Consider the following 15,426-nt stretch of genomic DNA (forward strand, 5'->3'; position numbering starts at 1 on the left):
TCCCCCAGCCGGTTTTAGCAGACTTCGGCCAGCTTCTCGTTAGCACTTACCGAAAATGGGGCTAAATATAGAGGGCCCAAGGGCTGCCCCTCACCCCTCCTGGCCCCTCTTGGCCTGTCCCCTGGGTCTCCTGCCTTCAGAGACGGCTTCAATCAAGGCTGTGGCTTGGGAGCCCCTGTGGGCAGGGTTCACGCTGCCAGGAACCTCTGTGGGCCCAGCTGGCCTGGTCCTTGCCTCCCTAGGAGCAGCACCTCACACCCCCACCACCCCACATCTGTCCCTGGGTGGCCTCAAGGGAGTGAACACTTCTGAGCTGTCAGGAGGGAGGGATGGCGAGAGAGGCAGCAGACACAACAAGAGAGGGTGGCCCCTGCAGCTGTGCCGACAAGAGGCTAGAGCTGCTACGTCGCACACACACCATAGCCTCAGCTGGGCAGGGCCCAGACGAGGACAGACCATGCAGACACACACAGGGACAGGTGCGCACAGAGCCCAGGCAGGAGAAGACACACACCCAGACAAAATGACATGGGTACATATGCAAAACACACACCTAGACATGTGCAAGCACACCTGCACTTACATACACACTCACACACCCAGGTCACTCAGACAGACAACACATACATATGCCCACATACACCGAATCGCACCCTGGAGTCACAAAGAGACATACAAACAGACATGCATGTGTACACACACACACACACACACACACAGAGGTCACTCAGACAAACACACACACTCACACCTGAGTCACTCACAGACAGACAGATAGACAGACGTGCATACACACATGCACTCTGGTTGCTCAGATAGACGCACACATATGCCCAGAGCCACACATACAGGTACACACGGAGACACGCACACGCATGTGTGCATACACACACACACAGTTACTTGGAAACACACAAATGTGCATACATACTCAGAGTCACTCACAGACAGACACACGGACTGACACAGACAGACAGACAGACACACACACACGAGTGCACACTCACACATCCAGAATCAGCTCATCTTGGGAGATGGCCAGGGTGGACCCCTGAACCCAGTTCACAGGTGTGGAGCTCAAGCCCAGGTGGGACAAGTGATCTGCCCAAGACCATGCAGTGTATTCATTCACGTCCAGGCAGGGAAGTCAGGTGGGCTTCCAGGGCAGGGCAGCTCTGTGAGAAATCCCCAGTCAGGGGTCTAAATAAATACTTCCAGCACATACGAGGCCCCCATTCAACCTCAGATGGGCATGAGTCTGGGGTGGAGCAGAGGGCATGCGTGTGCAATGCCCCGGATCTCTGGGTCTACACTGTATGTGTGCACACACATACATAGTTGCACAGTCACCTCAATAAATAACCATGTGCTATCCTGTAAGTACTCTTCCCTCCATCTCAACCCCCTCCTTCACCTCCTTTGTCTTGCTCATACCCACTCATCCTTCACATCTCAGCCCTCCTCCAGGAAGCCCTCTATGACACCCCACTGGCTCAACCAGGCCAGTCTTCTGGGCTCCCACGGCTCCCTGTGTCTCCAGCATCCCAGCCCTGACTCCTCTGCTGTCTAGCCAACAGGTCTGTGTGTCCCAACTGGGAACTCCGGGAGGACGGGCTCCAAGCTCCCTTTTTCAGTTATATTTCCATCACCCAGCATGGAACTGCTCAATAAATATATGTGGTTGAAGGATCCCAGGGATGCCTACACACACAGGTGCAGAGAGGATAGCACATGCCAAACCAGGACTCATCCTGCAGATGCTCGCAAATGGGACACACACCGACATGCACGCCTGTTCAGCCACAAACGAAACAATCGCGCAGTGCTGACGCTTGCTGTGTTCCAGGCACTGTGTTAAGCATCTACACACATTACCTCATTTAACTGTCCCATCAGCACTGCTGGGAGATGACTATCATCATGCAGAGAGAGACACATTTTATCAAATGAGCCAACAAATACAAATCATGTTGTATGGTGCCTGGCACCCAACATCCACTTGGTCCGATGACATATAATAAATTTCCAGGTGGTGATAAATGCCATAAAGGAAAGACAAAGCAGGGGCAAGGGGACTGAGAATGGTTGGACTGGTTGCCCACCTCCTGCCCACCTCCTTGAGACAAGGAGGTCAGGGAAGGCCTCCCTGAGGAGGTGACATTGGAGACAAATGAAGTGAGGCAGTGAGCCAAGAGATCATTGCCAAGGCGAGCCCACAATGCCACACACAAGAGCCCCGCACGCACAGACACTACAGGCATACAAGGAGGACTCAGAACTACCAGTCACCTACACACACACAGAAGCTCACACGCACTGAAAAGTCCTGCAACTTAGTGTTCCCACTCCTTAGCAACCCCCCAACCAAGAAGCCCACTCACTGATCCTCCATATAAGAGCCTGCTACCAACACGGGGCTCCATCGTCCGCCCCCCCCCCCCACAGCCCTCAGAACATGGTAGCACAGATGAGGAGGGAGATCAGAAGCCCCCAGGTGTTTGGAGTGGAAGGGAAGAGGAAAGAGGAGCTGAGGGTGGGGACCCAGGGTGGGAAAGGGGGAGCTGGTGAGGTACAGAGCAAAAGAAAACAAGAGGAGACAGCTAAGGAGGAAGGGCAGGGCAGGCAGTGGGCGCTGGCCCCAGGCCCCTTACCTGGAGCCCCCATGCTGGAGTGAACCATGCTGCCCGCCCCCGCAGGGCTGGGGGAACAACTGTGTCATCTCCCCGCCCTCTCTGGGGGCCAAGCCCTCTCAGCCGGAAGTCACCCAGGGAGGAAACCACAGGGTCCGCCCCCTTCAAAAGGGAAAATACTCTGGCCCAAAGGCCCACCTCAGGAGGCTGCGGACCCCAAATTATGTGTGTGTTGGGGAAGTGGGGGCGCAGGGTCCCCAGGCTGGAGAGGCTGAGTCCTCCAACTGAGTGTCTGGGACACTCCTGCCCCAGCTGTCCCAGCCCTCCCTCCAGCTGCCTCCACAAAGGCTGACACATCTGGAACAGGGCATGTGGGCCTGGGAAAGAGGGTGGGCCTCTAACAACAGCAACAACAACACTAAACACTGGCTGGAAGTTTTGGGGGGGGCTTTCCCAACGCCAGGCTTGACAGGCACCATCTCTTATACTGATCACTATTTGTGCCATTTTACAGACCAAAAGACTGAGGGCCAATAGAGTTGAGGTGCCTTCCCGAGGGCCCAGAGCCAAGAAGCGATGAAGCCAAGAAGCACAGCGCAGGGAGACGTTTGCGCTGGGTGTCCTGCAAGGCAGTGAGGGGGGAGGTACCCAGCCGCGCACCTGTCTGCAGGTGTGGCATCCATCCATTAAGAGGAATCGGTGCCCGTGGGCGGTGGCAGTGAGGGCGACGGGGCAGGGCCTTGACCCACAATGGCAAGACGTCTGCCGGGGGCAAATGCGGGCGGCGGAGCCGGTTCGGGAGAGGGGAGCCCCGCGTCCCCAGTCTGCCTGCCGGCCATTCTCAGAACTGCGCTCCCGGCCTAGCATTTCCCACCGTGCCCGCCAGAGGGCGGCAGCGCTCAGCCAATAAGCCGGAGGGCGGGGCCGGCTGCGGAGGAGGAAGCCCCTCCCTCCGCTCCCCCCCCCCCCCCCCCCCCCCGCCCCCGCGCGCACACCTGCGAGGGTCACACAAAGGCGCAGGACTCCCAGTGCACCGCGGTGTAGACAAAGGCGCGGCGGAATCCTCTGCCTTCTTCCTCCTGCCCGCGCTCGGTCGAGGCTGCAAGGCCACCTGGCGCGTCCACACAGCCTGCCCGCCCGCACTAGGTCCCGCAGGACTCGCCGCGCCCACAATGAGGGACACCCAAACCACACGCGCGCACACAGACTCCTGGACTCACCCAGACAGACACATACACTCAAGCATTTACACACATGGGCCCCAGCACTTCACACACACGTGTGCACACGCAGACACAAGAGAACCCTCGTCTAGGAGCCCAGGGTCCAATGCCAGCCTTCTCCACCCACCATCTGAGACTCCTGTGTACAGAAACCCCTCTGCTCCCTCACGTGGGCACAAGGGCACATCTACACGTGTGTGCCCAGGCACACCTCCTGGCCATGCATGTGTGCCCACCCGTGCACACTCGGGCAGGACAGAACACACAGGCATGAAGTGAGGCCTCTGCTCACTTCATGAGTGTCCTTCCTTCTGGACCCAGTGCACCCAGACACACCCAGGCAGGCAGGCCAGCCCACCCACTCACTGGGGATGGCCAAGGGCTTTTACATCTGCACACAGAGGGGACAGTTCCCAGCCACCTACACTCCACAGCACCCCATATCCCAACAGCTATTTCACCCAGGAGATCCAGAGACCACACAGCATCAAGCCACCCACCACAGCTTCAACTCAGACCTCCCCCCTCCTGGCCCAACCCCATCTCTCTTTCAGATGCAGGGTTTCTGTACATGAGGGCCTTCCAAATGGCAGTCTGGCTGGTGGCCGTGAGTACTGGAGTCTTGTCCTGATGCTGTAGGCTCTGTTCTGATTTAGGATTTACATCTTGAGGGGCATGGAAATGAGGGTCATAAGGACATCACGGGGGGCCAGAACCCTACCAAGCCACCATCGTGATCCACCATGGACATAGTCAATGTCAACCATGTCAGGTTCCTGCTTTTGGACATGACTGGGTGTCAGTCCCTTAGGATGAGAACGAAGGGAAGTGCCACCCATTTCTGGCACTGCCCTCCCAGGTCTGTAGCTGAGTGAGGGGAGCCAGGCAGGGAAGGCCTCAAGTGCTCCCCCAAGGGATAAAATCACCCCGTACCTCTTGCTTCCCAGGGCTGACGGAGTCCCTGAGCTGGAGTCAGGGAGCGGAAGAAGAATGGGTCTGAGGTGTCTGCCTGCTGGGAAAGAACAGAGGGCCAGACTTTGGGGCCTCTGGGTGGGGAAGGCCTGGCAGCAAGGAATGGAAGGCCCAGGCAGGGCAGATAGTGCCCTCTCAGCCAGAGAAGAGGCCTCAAGCCATGTTGAGCAAGGCAGGTAGGACATGGGAGCTGGGGAGCAGTGGGGGGCCTCTCAGGTGTGGGGAGCCTGGGAGGGAGGCAGTACAGGGGAGGCCAGGCTGGGCTCAGGGCTGAGCGGTAATTAAAGGAGACGTAGGGGGCTCCCCAGGGCCAGCGGGGCTGGTAACTGACACGCGGGCCCCATTGCTCTGCTCATATTTCTCACCGGATCGATACGTTTGACTCCCGACAAGACAATAATCGCTTGTACGCGGCCGGCGAGTCGATCAAATACATTATTAGAGCGAGGTCCCCCGGGGGCCCGGCGGGGAGTGGTGGGGGGGAGCAGCCAGCCCACCGGGGACAGCAGAGCGGGATGCTTCACCCCTCAGGGCCCCCAGCCATGGCCTCTTCCTCTCTGTTGCCCCTGGGGACCCTCTCTGTGGCTTGGTTCCCTGACTTCTTTCGGGATTCCCGCTGTCTCTGGCAACCTCTCCATTCAGCCCCTCCAACATGTCCCTGCTCTGCGTGGGGACTCAAGGGGTCTTTCTCCGCAAGTGCTTCCTCATCTGTAGAGCTGTGTGTGTGCAAGCTCAGAGAGGCCCCTCAACCCCCAGCTTGACTGGAGACAGGGATACAGGCCACACTGAGTCAACAGGCGGCCCAGTAGGAGAACTGGTGATTCACCGATACCAACCTTCCTCTTCCTCTCAACTTGTGGGCCTTTAGAAGAGAACAGACTGAGAAGGCTCTGGAGGGGAGAGGGGGTCAGGGAAACTGGCTAAGGGACCCAAACATATTGGAAAACAGAATGAGGAGTGGCAGACAGACACAGAGACAGAGAGGGGTCTGGCTAGTCCTACTGCAAGGCGATCCTCCTGTGGGCCTTAGATACTCTCAAACCAAACCTAGCCTCGGCCTGCCCTGGGGACTGCTTGCCCACCTTTTCCCTCACCTGCCCAGTTTCTGGGCTTGAGCCTTCACTTCCTGTTTACACACCTGCTTCACCCTCTGCCCTGCCCTCAAAACGCTTCTCCAGTGGCCCTAAGTCAAGGTCAAACTGCAACCACCCCATGATCTGCTTCGGAGCACCCAGCATCCAGGGACTTAAAAATATATTTCTTCTTCACCATCATCATCACCACCACCAACACCACACAGTCTGCTCCGTGTTAGTTGAGCCAATACAGTATTTCTAGTTCTCACGACAATCTGAGAAAGCAAGGTCTATGATCATCCCCCATTTTACTGATGAATTGGAGCTCAGAGAGGTGAAGTCACTTGCCCCATGTCACACAGCATGTGAATGGTAGAGTCAGGAATCAAACCCAGACGTGTCCTCTGCATAGCTTGCTCTCTCTCTCCCACACCATGGGCCTCCTTCGAGCTTTAGAATGTTCCCCATCCTCCAGTGGACAGCAGGAAGCCCACCCAGGAACACCAAATCCCTTCACGGCCCGCAACCCCACTCCCACAGCCCTTAGTCCTGATTTTCAACAATGCAGTCGACTCCCTCTGACTCATCAGCTCCTGGCTAAAGGTAGGTCAACCCTTCCATGTCCTTCAATTCAAGTGTTTCCTGTGAGTCCCTTGGTGCCAAACCCTGGGCTGGAGGCTGAGGACCTAGAGATGAGCTGGGCTGAAACATGCCTGAGAATCTGATGGAAGACAGAGGCTGGTGTGGTACAGAAGGCTTGTGAAGAGGTGGCATTTACAAGAGGCAGAGAATGTGGGGGAGCCCACTGCCAACAACAGGAATGGAAGAGGTGGGAAGGGAAGCACGTATGGCTTGGTACAGGGCAGTCAAGGCAGATAGAGGAGACAAGGTGGAGAAGCCGAGCCAGGCCCCAGGGTCTTGCAGGCTGGCAAGCATTTTGGATTTTACTGCAAGCACAGTGGGATGCCACCCAGAGGGTCTTCAGCAGAGAAGTGACATGTTTCTGTGGATGACTCAGGCTGCTGTGGGAGGCTAGACTGAAGGGCCAGAGTGTGATGGAGGTCAGCCGGGAGGAAATGGGTGGTGTCCATGTGAGATGGAGGGGATGATGGCTGGGACCAGCATGCTGGCAGTGGTGGTGTCGCAAACAGGTGTCCCTAGAAGCAATTTCCAGAGTAGACCCAATAGGATTGTGTGATTTGCTGGAGGTGGGGTGGGAGTTGGGGGACGAATCAAGAATGAAGCCAGGAAGGCAGAAGTACCTTTTCCGCCTTTGAAAGGTTGAAGACCTCAGGCTGGAATGAGAAAGATCTGGGCAGGGTTGCCTTGAGGCTGGATTTGACATTGCAGGTAGAAGACTTTTGAGCTTGGACAGTACGTGTAAGAGAGATCCATGGTGTGAGGACAGGCTGGTGGGTGAAATCTGGAGGCAGGATGAGCACAGAGAAGACTGGGACAATGGCTGAGATGACAGGGAGGTTGGGGCCATGAGAGTCTGCCTTCACACCAGATTCTACAGGACTCTAGTGGGCCTGCAGGTGGATGACTGGGGCACATGGCTGGGTAAATACTGAGACCATTACCGATGGACAGTGGGAAGGAAAGCAGATGCCCAGGTCAGTGCTGGGGGCAAGATCAGGAAGAGGTGTATCAGAAGCAGCAAGCTCTATGGACCAGGAAGCCAGGAGATGCTTAATAAATTCACATGGACACAGCTTTCCTCGCTGTACCACCCTCAAGCCCGTGACACCATTTCCCCAAAACCTGCCAGAATTCCCAAGAGTTCACCTCAAGTAAGAAGAGATCAAGAAGCACTGTGATAGGACTTCGGGAAGACAAAAGTCACGAGACCAAGCAGATCCCCATTCTTGAACTCGCCATTTGGTGACCTAGGGCAGCCCCTTGCCTGCTCTGGGCCTCAGTTTCCCCATCTCTAGGAAGTTAGAGCTTCTTCCAGCTCTAACAGTATGTACTTGAATGAAACAAGAATGGGCAAGACAGTCTGAGGGATGGGACGCCTGGGTGGCTCAGTTGGTTGGACGACTGCCTTCGGCTCAGGTCATGATCCCGGAGTCCCGCGATCGAGTCCTGCATCGGGCTCCCAGCTCCACGGGGAGTCTGCTTCTCTCTCTGACCTCCTCGCTCATGTTCTCTCTCACTGTCTCTCTCTCAAATAAATAAATAAAATCTTAAAAAAAAAAAAAAAGACAGTCTGAGGGATCCACGAGCTATAGGATAAACACAGGGAGAGAGAGGCCTGTATTGCAGACCTACACTCAGGAGGACCTGACTGTGGGTACTCAGGGCTCCACTGACTCCTCACCTTTTATTAAGGACTTTTGTTATCCCCATTTTAAAGAAATGAGGGCGAGTGAGGGCCACGGTCATAGCTAGTCTGGGGCACACCCACAGGCTCTCTGACCCCAAAGCCTGTGCCCAAACTGCCATGCTGAGCTCACTGTTCCTCCTCCTGGCTTGTACGCGTCTCTCCCATTGTAGGTCCTCTGAGAATAGGGCCCTTGGCATCTATCAATCCACACCCACCAGGGCCTCCAAGGAAGCAAAAGCACCAGGTGCCTGGCTGTGGGCCTTCCCCTGACAAGGCACCGCCCTTGGCCAGGGAGTCCGCACCCAGTCCTTAGCTGTCCGCAACAATTCAGGCCAGAATTCCCACTCTTCCAGCAAGACTGTTGGCTCGAGGCTGCCTCCCACAAGCAGGTAGGGAGCTGTCCAAAGGCTGAAGCACAAGGGCCACCGTCCTTGGTTCAGAGGCTCTCCGGTAACCTTGATCGGCCTCTGGGACAAACTCAGTCCCTGCACCATCACAGCCTCCTGGGCCCTGCAGGGCTTCACCTTTCCCCACGGAGAGCACCACACACCAGCCACAATGGAGGAAGTCTGTCCTCACCGCGGGGCCTTTGACCTTGCTGAGCCCTCCCTCAGAATGCTGTTCCCATCTCTTCACATTCCTCTGGTCCTTGAGAACTCCTGTCAAAGGCTGCCTCCTCCAAGAGGCCCTCCCTTAGACTCTCCACGCCATCACCCGGTTTCATTTTCCTTGTAGTGCTCTCTGGAATTCAACTATTGGCAGCTTATCTGGTTCCCCCTCTGAAATGGAAGCTCTCTGAAAGCAGGTGTCTTTTTTTTTTTAATCTTGTCCACTGTGGTGTTCCCAGCCCCTAAAATAGTACCTGGCACACAGCAGGTGTTCCAGCCCTCTCTGCTGAATGAATAAACCCTTCTGGGCTCCCAGAGCCCACAGAATGAAGTCCAAGGCTGGCTGACTTCTAAACCAGTGCTCTTGGGGCGCCTGGGTGGCTCAGTGGTTTGGGCTGCTGCCTTCGGCTCGGGTCATGATCTCGGGGTCCTGGGATCGAGCCCCACATCGTGCTCTCTGCTCCGCAGGAAGCCTGCTTCCTCTCTCTCTCTCTCTCTCTCTCTGCCTGCCTCTCTGCCTACTAGTGATCTCTGTCTGTCAAATAAATAAATAAAATCTTTAAAAAAAATAAAAAAAAATAAACCAGTGCTCATCTACGCTGTACAGATAATTACGGTCTGCAGGGCGGGTGCCCTAATACAATGAAGTCCAAGTCCACAGGATCTCTGCCGACCTGTGCAGCCATTTTGCTCCCAGAGCTCCCCTGCTTCCTCTGGTCAACACTTTGGATTCCTCTATGTGCCTGACCTTCCTGCCTCCTTTGTCAGTCTCAGCTCAAATCTCCCCCCGCCCTACAACTCTTCCCTGACTCCTCCACCAGAGGTCCGATGAATAGTAAATGACCCGTCTTCCCATGCCCAGGCAGCATTCTGGGCTTTAGTACCAATAGCCCTGCATTGCAGTTGTTCCCCATTGAGGCCGCCACACAGAGCAGGGCTTGAGGGCAGGGCAGAGACCGATCCGATCTGTTACTGTGGCATCAGAGCCCAGCACTGGGCCTTCAGGCAGGCAGTCAGGGCTCCAGGAATGTTTGTTGTATTAGGGCACCCACCCTGCAGACTGTAATTATCTGTAGAGTGTAGATAAGCACTGGTTTAGGAGTCAGCCGTATGAGGATTTGCAAACTGGTTCCTCCATTCACTTGCTGTGTGACCCTGGGCAAGTGAATTCACCTCTCTGAGCCTCAGGCTCCACCTCTGTGAAATGGGGGCACTATCATGGGCTGACAGGAACATCATCAATCTTAAATGTAATACTAGCAACCATGCACGAGGACTTCAGCAAGTTCATAAAGTGTTCGTCACATCAAGGTTTGAAAGAGGAATATCAGCAACAACCCAGACGCCACCAGCAGGACAGAGGCTGAGTAAATTGTAGTATATTCCTCCTCGGCATGTGGTTGTGAAAGACAATGAGAAAGACCTAGATGTAGACCCGGAAAGTTCTCCAAGCCTCTGCTGAGTGAGAAAGCAAGCTGCAGAAGGACTTATACAATTTAATATCATTTACGTTAAACATCTACAAACATTGCCATACATTTTCTGTGGGTGCACAGGTAGCCACAAATGCAGAGAAAAAAGTCTGAGGGTCACTGACTACTGACAACTACCTTTGGTGAGGGGACCAGACTGGGGAAGCAGAGGGTTTTCAACCTTTTCTGTTATGGTTTTGGTCTTTATAATCTGACTATATTCATTTTTTTAATTAAAATCAGAATACATTAGGGGTGCCTGGGTCACTCAGTTAGTTAAATGGCTGCCTTTGGCTTGGGTCATAATCCCAGGGTCCTGGGTTCGAACCCCACATCGGGCTCCCTGCTCAGCGGAGATCCTGCTTCTCCCTCTCCCTCTGCCTGCCTCCCTGCCTACTTGTGCTCTCTCTGCAAGTCTGCCAAATAAATAAAATCTTTTTTAAAAATTAAGAATACATTAAATGAGACATGGTGGCTAACTACAAAGGAATAGTGAAGAAACTGTTATTCCCCAAATGAGGACAGTGGTTGCTTCTAGGAGAGGTGGGGGGTGTTGTTGGAGAAGGGCCACATAGAGGTGAAGGCTGCTGAAAGCTGGGGGCCCTCTTGATCCCGAACAAGTGGTGACTGCGCAGATATTCGGTTAATAAAGACTGATTAAGCTGTACATTTATGGCGCATCCACATGACCATGCTTCCTGTGGGCAGGGCCAGCTCATATAGATGTAGTATCATCTGCTCCCCACCCAGCCCTAATTCACTGCACAGAAGCAGACATTCACACAAGTCCTTGTTCAGTAGGGTGCGCCCCATACCTGCCAGTGCTCCCAGGGAAGAGCCGCTGTCCAGGGTACTAAGGGCCCAAGCCTGAGAGCTGACCAGATAACTAGGCCAGCTTCTAGACTCCTTATCCTAACCAGTTACTGTTCAACCCTGCCATGTGACCCAACCCTAGGCTGCCTCTACCACATCACCTCCCATCATGCCTCTGCCGTGCCTCCGGATCTTTGCCTGTGTTCTCCCCCTGCCTGGTGCCACCTTTCCCCAGATGTTCCCTGGTACCTTCCCTCACTCATTCCTGGATTCCACTTACATGTCCTCGACACAGAGAGGTCTTGGTCATCCCGCCTCATGTGAGCCTTTCCTCTCCTCCTTTCTATCCTCTCCAGCATGTCTCACTGCCTAACGTTCAAGTTTTCACAGGTTATGTGCTTGTTTACAATCTGCTTCCCCACACCAGAATGTCCATGTCAGGAGGACAGGGAGCCTGTCTGTCCTGCTCGGTTTTATCTTGCTTCTTAAAAGAGCCTCTGCTGCCCAAAATTGCATTAATCATAAACCTCAGTTCACTACATACTCCCATTGTTGCCTGGGCAAACCCCCTGCCATTATTTATTTGCTTTTTTTTTTTTTTTTAAAGATTTTATTTATTTATTTGACAGAGCGAAATCACAAGTAGATGGAGAGGCAGGCAGAGAGAGAGAGAGAGGGAAGCAGGCTCCCTGCTGAGCAGAGAGCCCGATGCGGGACTCGATCCCAGGACTCTGAGATCATGACCTGAGCCGAAGGCAGCGGCTTAACCCACTGAGCCACCCAGGCGCCCATTTATTTGCTTATTTTATTCATTTTAAATAATGTGTTCACGTGAACCTGCCACTCAACATTCAGATTGAAACCATGAAAATAATCGCTCTTACTCCTGCCTGACTTGTTCACGCTATATCCCCAGCGTCTGCTATGTAAGAGGCACTCGGAAGCTAATTACTTAGAATAAGCTAAGGGACACTGACCACCACACATGCAAAAGGGAGCTCATGGGAGTGCCTGGCTGGCCCCCCAAGGAAGCAGATGGGGGTGGAGAAGAAATCAAAGGCCAGGTCCTCCAATGATCTCCCCTGTCCTCCCTGGTGCCCCCAGGCTCTGCTCTGCCTGGCCCAAAGCCTCTTCTGTGCAATTCAACTCTACACCTTCACGGAGGGCCCACGGTGCCAGACCCTGTGCCAGGAGCTGAGGATACTGAGCACATCCTCAGTGGTTCTCAAAGCACCAGGCCCTGGGCCCCCTGGCTGTCCTCTGCTACCCTGAGCCATAAGAACAGCCAGCCAGCGCCTGCTCATGCAGGCATGTGCTCCGTGCTCTCCTTGCATCATTTCTTGGCATCTTCCCAGTAAGCCAATAAAGCAGGTGCTGTTCCTTTCCCCTCTTTCCAGAGGAGCAGGCTGAGATGGGCCACAGTGGGCAGGGACTTGCCCAGACCAGGAGAGGGCAGGGCAATTTGAGAGCCCAGCTTGCCTTACCCTGGGGCATGCCCCCTGCATTTCTGCCAAAGCAACTAGCATAGCGTAAAATGTGTCCACTTTGGAGTCACATAATAGATGGTAAGGTCAGGTCCCAGTGGCGGCGTTCAGTGAGGCATGGGCAGGGGTGTCCCTTGGCCCAGCAATACCAGTCACGAAGGGTCTCATTGAACAAGAACTCCCTTTTTTGACTTTACAGTTGGGTGCCCCTGCCAGACCACACCACCTGGGGGACACTAAGAGTCCTGTTTTACTAAATCAGATAGCTTAATACATGACCTGGCAAATGTTAGTTATTTGGCATTTTGTTGTTGTTGAGAGCACAAGCTGATAAGTCCATTTTGCTGTTCTTTTATTCTCAGCATACTGGGAAGCTCAAAAAGTAGAAGTGGTCCCAGGGTTTTCTCAGCTGCTATGAAGCTTGCTGAGTCCTTGCTTCCTTGCTGTGTGACTTCAAGCAAGCCACCCAACCTCTCTGAGCCTCTCCCAGAACTGTGTGGCCTCTGAACAGCAATCACAGAGGGCCCTGCCTGCAGGAGGTGCCCCATAGACATTTTTTTTTGGAGGCATTAAGCCTGATGGAATGAGGTTGGCCACCATCATATGGGACAGTCCCTGCCACAGTGGAAACAAACCGTAAGCTCTGGACACTTGAAGGAAAGTGAAGGATCAAGGGACATGTGTAGGGTTTTGGTGTGACAACCATTTACTGAGATGGGATGAGTTCCTAGAAGAGCTCAGGGACAAGGAATCCAGAGCTCTGCTTCAGACGATTAAAGGAGGCACCCTGCACCCACTGGTTAGAAACATTTTCCACGCATTTTCTCATTAAATATTCTTGCTGAGTGGTTCTATAAGACAACCATTATGAACAAGCCCATTTTACAGGTGATGAGACTGATGCTCTGCAAGGTCGAATCATTTGCCTGGGCTGACACAGATGGAACCAGGGTCGATGTCCAGGCAGCTGGACTCTTAAGTCCGTGTCGCCGTCCACCTGCTCTTCCTCTCCCCAGGATTCTCCCCCCAGGCCCTTGCCAACCTCTTCCCATTGGCTTGGGCCTGGGTATGACGTCTGAGACATCCACGTGCCTCTGTCCCTGTCCCGGCTATGGCCTCCTGCCAATAGGAGCCATTCACTAAGAGCTTCCATGTCAGTTGGCTCCCCGAGTCACAGCGACACTGGCGTGCACCCTGAACAGTGTCCAGGGGGCCCTGGTACATTCTCCAAGCTCACACAGCAAGGCCAGCTGTGAGGAGAGCACACACCTACAGACCGACTCGCCTCGTGCACCTGCTTGCTCAGAGCTCGCCTCTTCCGTGAAGTAGCCTAAGGAAGGCCTCTCGGTCACCTCCATGCAGGACCTCTGTCCAGCAGTGAACTTCTCCTCTGTGCCAAAAACAGCAGCCACTTTGAGGTTTGTGTAGAAAACATTATAAATATGCAACCCAGGGGACGCCTGGGTGGCTCAGTTGGTTAAGCAGCTGCCTTCGGCTCAGGTCATGATCCCAGCGTCCTGGGATCGAGTCCCACATCGGGCTCCTTGCTCAGCAGGGAGCCTGCTTCTCCCTCTGCCTCTGCCTGCCATTCTGTCTGCCTGTGTTCGCTCTCTCCCCCTCTCTCTCTCTGATAAATAAATAAAATCTTTAAAAAAAAAAAATATGCAACCCAGGATTTTACCTCCCAGAAGTTGCCCCTGGCCTCCTAGAGAAAAAGCAGCCTCTGTCCTGGTAAGAGGAAAGGCATGGGTGTGTGCAGGGCCAGACCCTCACTCTGCCTGACCAGCCGTGTGGCCTGGAATCACCGGCTCCGCTACTTGAAGCCTCGTTATGAGCGCCGTCCCCAAAGCACCCTTGGATTCCTCTATAAACACAGCCTGGCACCACTTCCAGCTTCCTCCCTGCAGGTCTTCCTGCTGCCATGCATGACTCCCATAGTCTCCTCTTGCCCTGGCACCCCCAGAGATTCTTTCTAAAACTTAATCAGGCCATCTCTCCCTTGCTTAAGACTTTAGAGACTTTCCTGCATTAGAACCCAAACCCCTTAACCCAGGCCACAAGGTCCTGTGTGATCTGGTTCCTGCCTACACCTCCCATCTCTTCCCCTACCACTCTCCCCTTTTCCCACCGCACTCCAAGTCACACTGCCTCCTTTTGTTCCTCAGACCAAACTTTTTGCACCCCAGGCCCTTTGCATGCGCTATTTATTCCCTCTGCCTGGAAGATCCTTTGTCTAGTTAAGTCCTATTCTTCTTTCAAGGCTCTGCTTAAATGTCTTGCCTGGTCTCTGCTGGCTCCCTATAATTGTCTCTTTTTTGGAGTAATTTATCACAATTTCTGATTTTGCATCTCATTGATATTTACGCTTAAAGATCCACATCCACTTTGGTTTGTCAGCTCCATGAAAGTAGACTGTGTCAGTTTTGTTCACTGCTTTATCTCCGGTGCCCAACACAGGGCCTAGCACATAGAAAGGGCTTGAGAGTCAGTCACATGGATCCTTTATGGGGACAAGCAGCTGAGTCTTGAGGACTTGAGTCTTCTGAGCCTCAGTTTCCAGTTCTATAAAATCCAGATCATAATTCCTCCCTTCTAGGGCAGTGGGGAGGCTCCAAACAGACAATGAATATTGACGGTGCTTTGGGGAAAAAAAAGATGTTCTTCAAATATAAAAGTTTGAAAGAGCTGGGACCTAGACTGGCCACATTCAGAGAAGAGCAAGAGAGAAGGGCACGGCCATTTGTCAAATAACCTTAACTGCCAGACATTTTACATTTCCTCGTTCACTGACTTCTATGAGATGGTGGTTATGGCCCAGA

General features: G+C 53.8%; 1 protein-coding gene across 15 annotated transcripts in view; it reads right to left on the bottom strand.

The window, feature by feature from the left end:
- Positions 1–15,426, bottom strand: part of POU2F2 (POU class 2 homeobox 2) — a 75,394-nt gene that overhangs the window by 30,622 nt on the left and 29,346 nt on the right. For 13 of the 15 annotated variants that reach the window (XM_059383731.1, XM_059383729.1, XM_059383726.1 and 10 more), the window contains exon 1: positions 2,652–2,726. The exons of 1 other annotated variant lie outside the window; for it this stretch is intronic. In XM_059383731.1, the coding sequence (XP_059239714.1) occupies positions 2,652–2,679 (28 nt within the window). In that variant the 5' untranslated portion in view covers positions 2,680–2,726. Of the gene's footprint in view, positions 1–50; positions 111–2,651; positions 2,727–15,426 lie in introns of those variants that run through there. One more of the 15 variants, XM_059383724.1, reaches the window with a different exon arrangement.

Source organism: Mustela nigripes, chromosome 17, assembly GCF_022355385.1.
Source record: "Mustela nigripes isolate SB6536 chromosome 17, MUSNIG.SB6536, whole genome shotgun sequence".
Lineage (NCBI taxonomy): Eukaryota > Metazoa > Chordata > Mammalia > Carnivora > Mustelidae > Mustela > Mustela nigripes.